Source organism: Dreissena polymorpha, chromosome 2, assembly GCF_020536995.1.
Source record: "Dreissena polymorpha isolate Duluth1 chromosome 2, UMN_Dpol_1.0, whole genome shotgun sequence".
Classification (NCBI taxonomy): Eukaryota; Metazoa; Mollusca; class Bivalvia; order Myida; family Dreissenidae; genus Dreissena; species Dreissena polymorpha.
In genome coordinates, this window is record NC_068356.1 from 90346298 (window position 1) to 90362697 (window position 16400).

General features: G+C 36.3%; 2 protein-coding genes across 3 annotated transcripts in view; one reads left to right on the plus strand and one right to left on the minus strand.

Moving 5' to 3' along the window:
• Positions 1 to 11863, plus strand: part of LOC127868023 (uncharacterized) — a 34036-nt gene extending 22173 nt beyond the window's left edge. The window contains exons 5-6 of the mRNA XM_052409579.1: positions 6581 to 6641; positions 9671 to 11863. Coding sequence (XP_052265539.1) covers positions 6581 to 6641; positions 9671 to 10777 — 1168 coding nt within the window. The 3' untranslated portion in view covers positions 10778 to 11863. The remainder of the gene's footprint in view (positions 1 to 6580; positions 6642 to 9670) is intronic.
• Positions 11864 to 12973: 1110 nt separating this feature from the next.
• Positions 12974 to 15928, minus strand: LOC127868025 (uncharacterized). 2 transcript variants are annotated; one of them, XM_052409581.1, is made up of 4 exons: positions 15196 to 15928; positions 14447 to 14539; positions 13977 to 14178; positions 12974 to 13840 (listed from the first exon to the last, which is right to left on the minus strand). In XM_052409581.1, exons 1-4 carry the CDS (start codon positions 15440 to 15442, stop codon positions 13723 to 13725), a joined length of 660 nt encoding a protein of 219 aa, XP_052265541.1. In that variant the 5' UTR covers positions 15443 to 15928; the 3' UTR covers positions 12974 to 13722. The 2 variants fall into 2 exon arrangements, with proteins under 2 accessions (XP_052265541.1, XP_052265542.1); XM_052409582.1 differs by having other exon boundaries at positions 13032 to 13830.
• Positions 15929 to 16400: the final 472 nt, after the last annotated feature.

Here is a 16400-nt window from a genome sequence, read left to right on the forward strand (position 1 = left end):
AACGGGACGACTGGCCTTTGTCTGTAGAACATTATGTAAAGAGTGTTTACAGTTGTGTAAGAACGTTTATGTAAACCCTTTGCATGCTGGGATATTTATCGTCTGCTAAAAATGCCGTCTGCTGAATTTCAAAAATTATCATTTTCTTCGATTTTTTTCAAAGAATACTATCAGAATAACAAACAGTTTGGATCCTGATGAGACGCCACGTTCTGTGGCGTCTCATCTGGATCCAAACTGTTTGCAAAGGCTTTCAAAATTTGAATCCATCACTGTAAGAGTTAAGCAATAACTTCTGTTTTGACTGAATTAACGACACTTTTTGCTACATGGTTCTATAATTTGAACTGCTTACCTAATCGAAACTAAAAGATAAATCGTATACACTAGCTAGTCATAAATATGTCACGATTCGAATTTATACGTTACACCTACTTACCCACCTAATTATCTGGCTTACGTAGGCGTTCTGTTATAAACCTTATATAATTTGGACTAAATACTTGTAAAGGGTGAACAAATTCATAAATTGAACATTAGTCAAATCAAAGAATAATGAATACATAGTCGCGAATTAACAATGCAGGTACTTGTTTAAGATAAATAATCACATGCAATTCGCATACAGTGTGTATAAGAAAAAAAGGAATTATTTTGATTTTCTTTTTGAATTTTTGAAAACGAGTACATTGCTTCAGTTAAACAAGACAGATCAAGACATGTCTTTATCAAATAAACACGTTTAAGACATATTCATAAGGAGGTCAGCTCTACCAACTGTGTCAAAGCAACACGTTTCTTTATCCGTGCTTGTTAAGATATTCTAATAAAAATAGAACGTGCAATAGTATATCGCTATGTTAATACATCTATAATTAATTATTATCAGTTGCTACCGACTAATTTTGTTTCTACTTAATCACTGTACAATCACGGTCTAATCTGAACCATATAACGGCTATATCGTCACGTTCTGCGCATAACTGCATTAATCATGGTTCACATGAAATGAACATTGCACATTTCAGAATATTATTAGAAAAACAAACATGCAGACATAAATCAAGACTAGCACATGGTGTTTTATCACAATGGGTAACGCACTTGCCATGCGTTTTGTTTCATTGTTGCGTTTGTTACTTAATGGTGAACTGAAGTAATGTCCACACATAAAACACCACTCATTAAGGTGTCATAATCGGTCGCGTTATATGTCGGCATATGCGTATATAACTACAGTTAATATTGCAAATCGCATACACGCATTATATGAGGCTATAGTTGACCTTCATAACTAATATGCGCAATACTTGACGCCCACTTTGCGGGGTTTCATTTAAAGATAACTTTATGTTAAGAGCATGAAGCATTACAGCATTTTCAGCAGGTGGTTGTTCGAACGTAGAATTATAATTTCTAGGGCGTTAAACAGATGTATTCGCTGTTTTTTATTTCTGTACAAGATGCAAATGAGGCCGCGATATGTTCACCTTTATGCACATGAACATGCTCGCTGAACCGGCGCTATATTTGCGTATGCATTTTTACACAACCTTATTATATGTATATGTAAAAAATAATGCAGCCTCGCTCTATGAAAACGGGTCTTAATGCATAAGCGAACGACACGTTCCGCTTGAAATGGACTTTTGAACGTAATGTACTTAATGTACACTTCTTTGCACTTATCGACAGTGTCCATATCTGCCTATAATAAGCCTTCTTGTAATAGTCAGCAAGTGACTGTATGAAGTACGAAGTAGAAGTAGTTGAATGCATAAGCGTACGACACTTTCCGTTTGAAATGGACTTTTGCACTTAATGTATAAGCGTACGACAATCTCCGTTTGAAATGAACTTTTGCTGAGAAGACACTTTCTTTCAACGAAAAATGATTTAAAAGCGGAAAGATTTGTCCACTGATAAGCTTGTGTGCACTTCACGGGCTAATCAGTGACCACACTTAACGCACGTGTTTAAAGCCCCGTTTTTCTAGAACTCGGCTCACATGTTAACTAGCGGATGAAAGTCGTCCGGCGTCATTTCTACACTTATCGGTTCCCTGATTCATCCGTTGTTATTTTTACCCTGGTCACTTCACAATTTCAACTGTCATGTTTAAACAAAGGTGTCGCTTTACATCCAAGTGAGTTATAAAAGGCTTTTAGAAAAACAAATTTTAAAAATAAATCTGGTTATTAAATCAAAGAATTACACTAGTTTAATTATTAAAATCAATACCTACCGGTACATTATATACGTCATCAAAAGGGTTATATTCGGAAACTAAAAGGGTATTTGTGAAAGATTTGACAACGCATGACGTTAAACGTTTACTTTTGTTCAAACATGCGAACAATTTGAAAGATTCGTTAACTAAATTGTAAAGACAAAAAGGTCACTCGTATGGGATTCGCGTATACCTAAGTCATTCACACAAGACTGCGAAATTATGACGTCAACACGTTTTGTTATGATTACTCCAAGTAATTATTCTGACAACGAGAGGCGCTTGATTAATTAAGTAGCGCACTTTTTAAATTAAAAATATGGTTTATGACATGCGTTTGGGAGTATCGAGAAGAGAGTTGCGTCACTGACATATGGTGAAAATACGATTCGAAGCAAATATAATGATACATTTGTTCCAATAGCGATGTAATTGTAGTCGATCTAAGCAGCTTGTATGTCTATTTAGACCTGATTGGATAGACGGGACAATCAGTTACGTCACAGCTTTTCAAGAATGCATGTATGTGTGTATCAAAAAATACAAGGATGAACATTTATTAAATGTTTACAAAAAGATTTTTTTTTATTTTGCATACGTATTTTTTAAAATATATTATCACGGCTCTTACCACCTTGTACTTTTTGGAAACGTCATCGTTTAAAACTTATTCAATAAAATTTTAAGTGGCTTTACATAACAAAAACAGTACAAATAACACTGATGACCAAGAAAATACAACCAATTGTTTTTGTGCGTTTGCATTTTTCTTAAATTCTCCCAGGTTCAACCACGGGAAAAAACATTTATATTCTACATTTTGAAATACCTTAATCTGCATTTTTTTATCAATCATAAGTATATAAGCTTGATTATAAAGTGTATTGAATGGCATTAATAAAATACGAAACTTTGTCAACAAGTACCTATAAAAAATACGCCTCATTTAGTATAACTTTTTTCGGTTTTGATTTAGCATCAGCGTTGTTTCCTACTACATCGTGTGACTAGTAAGTTTAGAAAACACATATCATGTAAATTGCAGAAGGCAAGACGGTGACGTCACTGTCCTTAATCGCTCTGTTTACCATGCGTCATGGTATTATGTTTACTTTCTGAGTTCCCGAAATGCTCAGGAGCACGTGCAGCCGAGAGCTTTCGAACTTCAATAATTTAAAATGAATCATCATAACATGTTGTTTTGATATTAGTTCCATTATCCAGACGTATTCACCAGAATATTTGAATAAGGAATATTGGTAATCGTTAGAAACGTGTACACAACTTTTACATGATTTGGTAGTTCTAATTCTATGCAATATTATTAACGTATTTCTTTTTTATTCCAGTTTCCCATCGTTATTGTATCCTAAAATAACCACCCACTCTGACAAACCATGAAACTGTTATTAACCGTGATAAGTTTGCGATCTAGAAACCGAAGCTATAGTAAACATATGTTGTTTACGAGAAATTAATCATATATTGTAATCATCAGACAAGAGGCGAGTAAAGCGGTATGATATTGTCATAATGACGCGTGTTGTGGGCGAGTTATAGGTGGATTAACGTCGTTGATTCTTCCAAAACTTAATATTGTTTTCATGATGGCGACGGGAAAATAACATTGAGTACATCATTTGATTATAGGTAGCATCAGCATCAAAAGTATTAGCAATATCCTTTTCATCAGCATCATACGCATCGCAATCGTCATAATTATCATATCACCATTATCAACAGAAGCTGCAGAAGCAGCAGCAATAGCAGCAATGGTAGGATTATCATCAATAATAGCAGAAGGAGAAGCGGAATTATTATTATCATCATCAGCAGTAGCATTAGCAACAGCGGAACTATCATCCTTATAATAGCTTGTATAATCAGCATAGTTATCATTACACTGACCGATTAATAATCAAGCACAATTTCCGAAATCAAGAAATAGAACGTGTATTCATCTGATGAAAGTTCGGGTGAATGAATCAGAGTAGTTGTTGACGAACTTGGCCTTTTTATTAGTCAATAACTGGTTCTGAATAACAAGACCCGGTTTAGAGATGTGCCAATATCGTGTGTTAAGTTTTATGAGAGAATTAGCTTCTCCCTTTGCCTTGAACTATTGGAACGTATTGTTGTTTTCCACTTCTGTCAGATAATGTGTTATTTTCCACGCAGTGTAAAACATATGTTTCATATTATTTCTGACGTATCCTGTTTCCACCTCGACTGTTTTTTATGAAAACGATTAAAATAGATTTAATCTATTGAATCGTTCACTGGCATGTGTTGATCCGTATATGCAAAAAAGTAACCATAATAGTTACCCTCACCGTCGTCCTTGTGAAAGTCGTGATAATTATCATCATCGTCATCATCATCATCATCGCCATTATCATCATCATTATCATCATCTACAACATCATCATCATCAGCGGCAGCAGCATTATTATCATCATCATCCTCGTTGTCAACATCATCATCATCATCATCATGATCATCACCACCATATCATCATCATCAGCAGCAGCAGCAGCTTCAGCAACACAACCATCTATCAATTGCATAATTGCTTTAACAACAGCACAATTTTATCATCAATACAGATGTCGTCGTCATCGCCTTCATCATAAAAGTGTATTATTTCCATCGGCTTTGTATACTTTGACAAAAACAGTTACAATACAATACAACTTTTTAGATCAAACTTTCATTTGGATCTATGTGCAGCGTTCATTATTATTCAAGTTGTTTCACACTTCTTCTATAAGTATCGGACACCGCAAGACGAACAAAATTGACATAATATTATTGTCAAGGACATGTCGGTTAACAGTAATAATAATTCACAAAAATGTAAGCGTTTATATTTCATCTCTTTGTCCCACAGGGGAAGCCAGCTTCAACGTTTTTATGTTTCGATTAAAAAATATCGGATATTTTAAAATGTTTTGTCACTTGCCATAATTGAGGGCCTCGCATTGCTAAACAGATTTATATCCGTCCGACGCAATTGAAGTTTCGCGTGTACATATTTGTAGTATTTTACAATACATTGGTTTGGATCGCGTCACCTGTCTCAGTTAACCCATTTATGCCTAGTGGACTCTCCCATCCTTCTAAATTTGATAAATTTATTTCCAAAATTAGGGATGTCTAGTATATTTATTTATATTTATAAAATATCTTACAGAAATTCCTTTAAGCAAACAGCCGGACCCCGATGAAACGCCGCATCATGCGGCTTCTCATATGGGTCTACTCTGTTTGCCAATTCCTTTTTTCTAGACGCAACACATAAATGGGTTAATGACTACGAAGTCATTTCCCCACCATTGGTCTTTACAGTGAGACCATAATACATGCACCAATATATATAAATGGGAAAACCTTTTAATACCCCACAGGGACTAACCCCACCAATGACATCTTGTTTATTTTAGCCTTGTTTTAAGAAAACGGTGCTTCAAACATATGCGGACTGCACAGGCTAATCTTGGACAACCATTTACGCACACGAACTAAACCTCGTTTTTTTTCCGGAGCGAAGCCCATATTTAAGTATTTTACTGGTCCTTCGAGTTAAATGCAGTAACTAAATTGAGCATTTTACAGTAAGGGTTGTTTACAAATGTATGCATTTTTCGTTGCATGTAGTACACGCCATCGGACATTTTTCTGTAGCAACGATGGCGCAACCGCGCGTGAAAACATGAACATGATATTAACGACGTAGTCGCTCGCGGATTTTAACATGATGTTCTCGAGCATTTTGTGCACGCCTTATGTTGCACGTCGCAGATTGTTTTAATCTTGTTTCCTTCACAATTTGCTGGCTTACATAGCATGTATTCGCACAACAACTCAGTTTCACCGAATTACCATTCTTCGCGTGATTGTGTGCCAGAATCCACGTTTATACGGTTTTATATTGCATTCAGTTTTCTGAAACGACTGCAGTGGAATTTTATAAATGAGACTTCGAATGTCAGAAATCCCAAATGATCAAGAAATCTATTAATTGACACCAATTACCGATGAGGTCATGTAACTTTTTTCGAGTTTTTTTTTATTACTTTATAAACCGGATTCGAAGCACATGCCTATGTTTGAAGGCCGTCCTAGCATAGAAACCTAAATCTAGGCCCTTGCATTTTTGCACAGTTTTCTTTGTAAGATGCAATTTTGTGTGCTCTTCTATGTAGGTAACTGATTTGCACACGTCGATTTAGGGTTGGGGTTAGATTGCCTTCTTTAAATTGATCGAACTTAGACATTGCCCTTCGTATTGTATTCTACCCAAGACAAGTATTGTCTTACTTCGATTAATAAAATGTTGTCTCTTTCCAGGGGATATGACCCCAGGCGGATTCGAGCTTGTGCGCGCAGGAAGAAGCGTCGACGTAGTGAGGTAAGGCGATCATTGCCGTGCAGTTGTTCGCACGTTTTAAGCATGTATTGAGCTAAATAGAGTTGTTATAAAACTATATCATGTGCTGTTTTGACCGTCCTACACTCTAACGCGTATTAAACGTATGGAAATCGTGATCTAATGAAGTTAAAGTGGTTGGCAACGAATGTAACATATAATTATAGCAATCATAACCGATGCCTGTTCGTCCGTGGTCCGTCCATCCGGCACTTCGTTTCCGCGCGAAAACTGATGATCCGAATTCGAAAGAATGGATCTTGAATGTTTTGTAATGATAAACTTAAAATTTCCACGGGGATGTACACCCAGGACAGTTAATTGTTAATGTTATCATTAGAAGTAGTTACTTTATCATATCTTACGCGGAAGTGGAGACTGCATGGTAATATAAGTAACCGAAAGTACGCATAGCATTTACCCCCTTCAATGTTTACTGACTTTATATCACCATCAGGCCTTGCCATGCATTCGGTGGAGACAATTTTATATACGAAAACGTATTGCAAATGTATGTGCGCTATTATAAGATACATATTATTTAAAAAAATGTTTACGATTCATAATAGTACGGAGAATTTTAGTTGCATTTATCAAGACGTCTTGCCATTGCCATTGACCCATTGTTTTCTAATACAAATAATATCCCTCAAGGACAAGATGAAATGTTTTTAGGCAAAACGTTGCAATGAAATTTAATATATGTGGTGGAATCCTGTTTTTGCTGATATGTTTTCCTGAAGGCCATAATTTATTATGTAGATTGTATATGAAATGCAGATGTTTTTATGTTCTTTTTTATTGTAACCGCAAATTAAACCACACAAAAACAACATTACATCGTATGTTTTATATATACGACAGCAAAAATATGAAAGTCAACAATTGCCATTAAAGCAAACTTATTTGTAACTTGTTTTATAAAGAAAGGCGAACTTTTGCAATGCCAAAACGATATGCATTTAAATAAAGTTCGCCGTGGTGTAATGGAAAAGGTGTCCGCCTATCGATTGGGAGGTTACAGGTTCGATCCCCACTTGGGGAGCGTTCTCTATATCTTCCACAAAGATACTGTGCTGGTTCTTATTCCCAGGTAACGGACTCGAGAGCGTTTCTATAAGCCCGAGGCTTTCGATGCAATCGAGCTAAAATAAATACGTTGAAATTAAACTAAAACAGCAACAACAGAAACACCCCCGCAACCAAGACTTCGTAAATTTTGCTGCGTTTTATATTTCAAGTGTCTCAGATATAATTACTGTTTATAAGTGCTCTTAAAGTTTTGATTTACGTGTTTGCTACTTCTATTTTAAATCTACATGTCAACGTTTCATACAATATGTATACATGTGTTTTCAACTCAGTCATGTTTTTCTGTTAAATAAACACTAGGATGAATAATAAACGAATGCACTTCGTCCTTTAGTGTTATGAAAGCAAACAATCAGACCAATCGCATGCGAAGCATCGAGGCAAGTGTCCGTTGACGATTTGAATTTCGAATTCCAAACTGGGAAGTAATCGAAATATAAGTGCTTTATACATATGTTGCTTACATTTAAGGCCATAAATTACCCAAGCGCCTTAAGTAGGATAGTATGATTGTGCGTGATAAAGCGTTTTAAATACTAAAACTTTTATTGGTTGGGTCACCATCACGTTTACATTAAAGAATGATATCGATTGGTTTAAGTTTAAAATTATAGCCGTAGTCGTTTGGGAAGATAACACATACTTCAACCAATAGTGAAATCGCCCGATTTCAAATTCAAATTAATCATATACATCAAGCACGCAATCGTTAAGTCTAACTTGGATATATAGGTCAGTTATATTAAAACATTCTTTACGTTTTTGTGACGTGTTCTACCCTCTTTGGTATTGAGCACTTTAAATGTTTAAAGTGAAGTGTATTGATTAATTTAAGTATAACGACTACACGTAGAAGGTGAGCGTCACTATTAACAAAAGCGTAAATACACGAATACATGTATATTTAGATGTATAATTATATTGTCACATATAGCCATATCGTTTGAAACTTTCTTAATTAAGTTTTTATGTCTCCGATTTTAATTACAAGTCGAAATATATCCTACTTTAATGTAAGTTGTACTCAAAGAAACGATAAGATATTTATTATTTTAATTCAGTCTAAGTTTATTGCTTGATGTTAAAACAATTTAAAATTATAAACGAAGTCATTCCGATCTGTAATACGAGTATGAATAACACAGCCTTGAATCTTTATTTTAAAGTGAAGAAGTTCGTGCCACGGTTATTTCACAATTATCTTCTGTCATAAAACCGGGTCAATCCCACTTTCTTATATCTAAAGAGGTACTGCAATCAATAGTACATACTTGTCTCAATATAGCATCTAATAATGCTACTTAATTAATTAACGCAATGTTGGAGATGCGTGGCATTCAACGTGTGGCTTACGTGATGATTTAGTAGGTTACGCATGCGAAAATATATTTCTTTTTAACAAATTACTTTTATGCAATAAAGACAATTAATTCAACCACCGAACTACTTGAAACAAACCAAAATACTTTTTGCTTTCACCGCATAATATCAAAATATCATTTATTTGATTCCAACATGATCTAACAATAACTTTTTACTGCAATATAAATGAGGATCGTATTAAAGGATGCGACCTTCTTTTTGCGTCGTTTGTTGGACAGTTTAACCCATTTATGCCTAGCGTCTAGAAAAACGCCTTGGCAAACAGCAAAGAACCAGATGAGACGCCGCATGATGCGGCGTCTCATCTGGGTCTACGCTGTTTGCTTACTGGAATTTCTGTAAGAAATATTCTAAATATAGAAATAAATATACTAGATATCCCTAATTTTGGAAATAAATTTATCCAATTTTTAAGGATGGGAGAGTCCACTTTGCATAAATGAGTTAACGAGGATCGTCCCTGTCTTTCTTTATTGAAAGATCAGCAAATACCGTGTTGTTATAAAACATTCGTAATCCGATTTTTTTGCTTTCAGGTGACGGAATCACGGCCGACGGCGAATCTTTTCCTCAATGAGCCGGATACCGACTCGGAGGGTGAGACGGTCCCAAGACACCGACCACGTGACCTCTTTGGCTCGACAAATGAAAAGATAGCGTCAATATCTCTGTCGAAACGCGGGGACGTCTGGCGGCGAGAATCGGAGGCAGATGTTGGGGCAGACAACGCGTGGCCCGTTAATGACCTCCAGCGCGCGACCGAACAAAAGACACGCGCCGGAGAGCTTGCCGACATAAAGAAAGACGAGCTAAGTCCAATATCGACGATTTCGGCGCTTAAACAGACGACGGGGATTGATATAACATCACTGCATAAAAATGGCGGGAAAGGTTGCCATCCGAAGATGCGAGCAAAATTCATGTTCAGATCTGGCGATATGGAGACGTGTGGCTGGGGATATGACTGGAGCAGTTCTGACAACGAAAGTGTTAAAGCCCTGTCCCCGATCAGTCATGAAAGCCATTCCCTCTCCGACATTGTCGAGTGTCCAAAAATGGAAGTGCAAAGTCGGACATGCATCGAATCTCCGTCACGACCCCCGTTATATCGAACGTACAGCGATATCTCGGAAGCGTCAGACGAATGCGGCGACGCGTTTATTCTAGAAAAGAGCTATGACATTACGCCGTTGACATCACCGGACGATGGTTTCTCGTTTGCATTTTACACGTGCTACAATAACAAACAAACGGACGCTGTGGCGAGCGTAACGACAATTGAAACCAACGACATTCCTTTTCCGGAAGACATGGAAACCGCAGTGCCGTGTGAAAAAGTTGCGTTCGAGTGCGAAGTGTACGACGATGTGTGCATGGTTACTAATGACAACAACAACAACGACTGTGACAATGATTCTGGATTTTCTAATTCTTGTTCCGACGTGGAATCGATTGAGCCGATCCCGAGTAAAATCTGTACACCGTTTTACGACGAAGTCATGTTCGACCACGCCCCCGACGTTGTGACGTCGCCGACTTGTAGCGGAAGTGACGTAGCGGTAACAGAGGTCACGTGTGATGACGTAACTGTGATATTCCACGAGAGCAGAAAAGCAAAAGGCTTCTTTGAATGGAATTACTGAGCTATCAAATTTTTTTTTGTATGTTTAAAACTTTCCGATTGCCACCAATTGCTAAACAACTGCGTCACTTTGATCATTTAATTTCCTGACCATAGCAAATTTGCTCCTTCCATATGTGCTCTTATAAACGCAATTTTTAAGGAAATTTTGAAATTTAATATAATTACAATTAGCGGTACAATTCTTTCTCGTCTGATCCTGTCGTTCCACGAGTGAATAACAGCAAAATGTAACACTTAAGTGACAAATTTCATGTTGCATATATTAATAACACAAGCTACAATGTACTTGATGATAAAACTTCAATTGGGAAGCTTTTCTTTGTCTCTAAACTATTGGAAATTAGTTAAAATATACTAAATTTATATAGCATTAATATAGTTTATTTTTTAACTGTGAAAAACAGAAGAAATAAGACATCAGCTCAGTCCTGTTGCACAAACTAGTATTGTCGAAAAACTCGTTATTTTATCAGATAATAACAAAATGTGGTTTTAAATATAGACACATTTAAGTATGCTATAAACTATCTCAGTATTTATAATGCTAATTAAAATATATATTGTTGCAATTCTCAGCTTAGCGAAACTACTACTGCTATGTATATCTGAAATATCCTGCGCTTACCATAAAAAAACTAATTTGACTCTTAACGGGTTTCGTCGATAAAAGTACAAACCAGTATAGCTTTGCGTATCTTTCATTACATACACTTGTGATCAACAATACACTCGTCATTATCCGTATTTTATTTTCAAAAAGAACGGATTTATATCCGTTAATAAGGATTGTTCTTAATGTTTTTTCTCAAATACAGAAAAAGTAATTTAAGGGAGGACACCTTTCATTGTTTGTGAATTTATTTATAAGCGCGGAAGATTAGCCTCCCTTACACTAAAATCGTTTGAGCAATTGTTTTAGTTGGTGTAGTACAAGTAGTATAAGGGAAGCTACTGCGAATAATTATTTTGACCTGCGTGGTTTCTGTTGCCATAATATTTCGAACAAAGCTGATATGTTATATCGTTGTTAACCTGTTATTGTTGTCACATTGGCTCTGTTACTTTAATAAACGTCTTAAAAGTATGCGTGTTTCAATTTTTCCTGTGTCAATTTATAAACAATTACGAATAAAACGCTACAATATTTATAACTTATAACAGTGATAGTATATTTTCAATCGTTACTTAGTGTAAGTGATACCATGCACAACTTGAGATTACAAATAAGACGTTTATTTGAGTCGCGTTCTGAGAAAACTGGGCATAATGCTTGTGCGTAAAGTGTAGTCCCAGATTTGCCTGTGCAGTCCGCACAGGCTAAACAGGGACGTCATTTTCCGCTTTTATGGTATTTTTAGTTTCAAGGAAGTCCCTCCTTACCGAAAATCAAGTTAAAGCGGAAAGTGTCGTCCCTGATTAGCCTGTGCGGACTGCATAGGCTTATCTGGGACGACACTTTACGCACATGCATTAAGCCCAGTTTTCTCAGAACAATGCTCATTTGATGGATATCAACGCTCCTTTTTAACACATACCGTTTACTTTTGGTAATTACAATTATCCTTTATCTAATGACAGATCGGTTACACACGTTATGATTTTCAAAATGCAATTTAATGTTAACAAAACATATGTTCAACCCATTTATGCCTAGTGGACTCTCCCATCCTTCAAAATTGGATCAATTTATTTCCAAAATTCGGGATGTCTAGTATATTTTTTTTTCTATATTTAGAATATTTCTTACAGAAATTTCTTTAATCAAACAGCGCAGACCGTGATGAGACGCCGCATCATGCGGCGTCTCATATGCGTCTACGCTGTTTGCCAATGCCTTTTTTCTTGACGCTAGGCATAAATGGGTTAATGACAGATCGGCTACACGCATTATGATTTTCAAAATGCAATTTCATTTACGAATTGAATAGCATTTTTCTGCAATTCATCGATGCATGAACTGTCGGGAAAATTACGCCTAAATAAATTATGTGTATTTTTCCCGACAGTTCATACACCGATGACATGCAGAAAAATGCTATTTAATTCTTATAATTACAACACAAAATGATCATTAAGCTGAAATTATATCGTGGTAAGGGTCATAAAAGTCCTTTTTAATCTAGCGTATGCATCTTTTTTCAGTTTCGGTTTCATCTCCGTCGAATGGGTATATCGTTGAAGTTCGCGCAAAAAATATAACGTCATTTCGCTATTGACCAATACAAAACAACGCCATTAAGTTTCGCGCAAAACATAACGTCATTTTGGCAACTTGTTTATGACCAGAAAGTAGCGCTATGAATATTCATGTTTAAATTTGCATACGAAGTGGGTTCATCGGAAAATGAAAAACCGGTCACGTGAAAAAATTATCCAATCAGAATGCAGCATTCATATGAAAGTGACAGAAGTTGTTATAATGTTAACAAAACATATGGGAAGCGACGTGAGAAAATACACCTTATGGTAAAAAAATTCGATTATGAGTTTTATACTTATTCGAGTAGTTCAATGATTTCTGATTACAACGGTATGTCTACTTTGTTAATGCGTTCAATATTGATATTGATATGAACGTTTATAAAATACGTTGTTAACGTATTTGCAAAGCGACGTCGTAAAATTCTCCGCGACGTTATTTTAACTGACGTTATTCATAAAAGATTCGCTTATTGGCACATCGACAACTGATTTAATGACTATATCTTATACGTTACAATCCATAACAGATGATAGCCATTTGTAATCAACACACACACACACGCACGCACGCACGCACGCACGCACGCAATTTTCAATTTAATACTTTTTTAAAGTCAAAATCGATATTTAGTAGGCTTTTTTATTCGCATTCCGCACAAAAGGTCGCAGTGTCTTCTCGAAGTAGGTCTTCCTTGCTGCACTCAAACCATCCGGCTGAAGAACCCGTGGAATCTCTTGAGATTAAAAGCGAACGTCTTTATTTTTTAGAATGTTTATTTCTGTCTCCTCCGCACCAGCCGCTGTTTTGACAGTGACGACACCTGGTTTGTCTTCCTCAAACCTAAAGTACTGGAATTTCCTGGAATGAGACAAGAATGCGTTTACTATTTACGATAAATCAAATGTGCAAGTGCAGCGCTACGTTCTCTATAAAATTATTATATGTCTCTATGAATCTTAAATCATTGATCTGTTTTGACATGTTAAATAACTACCTTATGCCGATTACGGGCTTGAAATGTTGTCCAAGAAACTCCTTCCAAGCGCGGCAGGACAACTGTGGATAAGATACAGCCATGTTACCTATGGAAGACCCTTCTACTATTTCTGCAAGCTGTTCTCTGGTTTCACAATCATGGCAGTGGTACTTTATCTTGATGTGCGCGAAACCCGAGTCGACTAAACACCTTGCATGGCCTGTAAAATGGTACGACTCATTCTAGTTTTATATTTATTTAATACATTAAGTTATTAGTACATACACACTATGTCAGGCAAGTGCAATACTAACACAATTTAACACCACTTGGGTTATTGTTGCAATGACCTATCGATTGATTTTATCTGTAAAAGTATTTGATCTAAATAAAGAAATGTGATTTGAACATTTATTTTTAACTAATTGCATCAAGGATTTTACTTATACATGTAAGCAATGGACATACTATTTATGCAAACGATTTACCTGGAATTTGCATTTGGTATTCTATCTTCCTGTGTTTTCCTGTCATGACCCTCCACATTAAATAACCCACGACAAACTTGTTTTTGTTCTGCCCTAGAAAATAAAAATGCTATATAAATAAATTTCTCAACACGGTTTTGTCTAAGATATATGTAGGATGTTCTTTATTTAAATGAATTACATTTAAAGTTTTATCTTAGTCGGTCTTTTTATAAATTAGCGCATGCACTTTAAAGGAAAGATGAGAATATGCGTAAAGTGTCGTCCAAGATTAGCCTGTGAAGTCCACACAGACTAATCAGGGACGACACTTCCGCCTAAACTGGATTTGGCTCAAGAGAGACTTTCTTTACATGTAAAAATATCATATAAGCGGAAAGTGTCGTCCTTGATTAGCCTGTGCGGACTGCACTGGCTAACCTCGGACGACACTTTACGCACATGTATTAAACGCCGTTTAAACTATGCCTGTCACGTTAATGCTATCTAAAAATAGACAGGACGATCCTACATAGAATGGCCCGCCCGCTTTACTGAGTAAAATGACTTTGGATGGCCGTATAAGGTCGGTTTTACACCCGACTCATTAAAAGAAAACTGCATTATCTGCATCGGAAAACAAAGTGACTCCATAATAAAGCAAAACGACAAATATACTATTAAAACCGTGTAGTAAATTTTATATGAATTAATAAATAAGTAAAATCCTCAAACTTCCATAGTGTTACATTATCAAATAAATCACGCACCTGTACAGTTATCTGCATGGATGGAGCATACGTCGTTTTCCGTTTCATAATTTGCCATTACCCAGTCTAGCATAGAAATAACTGAATCCGGTCCATGAGCCTGGCTGCCGTCCTGTCCTATGGTCTGGTCCTCATCAACCAGAAAATTGATATGTTTCCTTTGGCCATCTATCCGTACTCCAAATATATGGACCTTCCGCAAGCTGTAGAAGTACAGCGGTTCCATCTGGCGTGCATGGTGGGACATAGTCACACTTTGACTGAAGTCAAAGGTGAAGTGGACAAAATTTTCTTCCGAACTCTTACGCAGGCATTCATTGCACACTTCCCTTTCCCGTTATGGTATGAACAATACCTATTACTGTTAAAATATAGTGTCTTTCAAACTACCTGACTGGATCGAAAAGGACGTAACTCTAGCTTGTAACAAGCTGGGGTTATGTCATTTCCGACCGACACTGAAAATATAGTCTTTTTATATACTGTTCAATTTAGATTGTTCGCAATTATGACATGACAAAAAATAATTCGCATTCGCTCTCTTCTATAACGTCTTTCTCAAACGAGATTTATGATACGCGCAGTGACTGAGAAATCCAGATTTCCATTCTGAAATTGATTTCTTCAAAACGTTTAAAATAGCGTCATAGACTGCAATTTTAATGAATAGTAAAGAGTAAATTTATTTAGTAAACAAATTGTGTTTAAAGAACGAGTTGCTCATAATGAGCATTTCTTTCTTTTGTTACAATGTTTTCTATACTATTACAAAACCACGTGTGTTTATTTCTAGAAGCAATGCATTGTTGTGTATGCTCATGTTTTCAATTTCAACCAGTACCAAGATCGCCATGGCGTAGTGGATATGGTGTCCGCCTAGCGATCGGGAGGTCATGGGTTCGAACCCCACTGGGAGCGTTCCTCTGATCTCCCTCAAAGACACCAAGTACTGGTTATAGTCCCAGGAAACGGACTCGAGAGCGTTTATATAAGCCTACGGCTTTTGATGCAATCGAGCTAAAATAAATAGGTTTAAACTAACCAGTACCAAGATGGCATGTGTGATAAAGGTTTGAAGCAGTTAGTTTTTCAGGATATAAGTTACTGATATTTCTAGATGATCATTGTGTTGATGTCGTGATTGGTCTGTTTTAAAAATCCTAGAAAGCAGGTCTGTATTCACGAGAAGCAAAAACAATTGATTA

Coding starts and splice junctions, on each gene's coding strand:
- LOC127868025 (XM_052409581.1), bottom strand. CDS start 15,442: ATGTCCCACCATGCACGCCAGATGGAACCGCTGTACTTCTACAGCTTG. Junction 14,540..15,195: donor CCATGCAGATAACTGTACAG/GTGCGTGATTTA, acceptor TTTATTTTCTAG/GGCAGAACAAAAACAAGTTT. Junction 14,179..14,446: donor ATACCAAATGCAAATTCCAG/GTAAATCGTTTG, acceptor ACCATTTTACAG/GCCATGCAAGGTGTTTAGTC.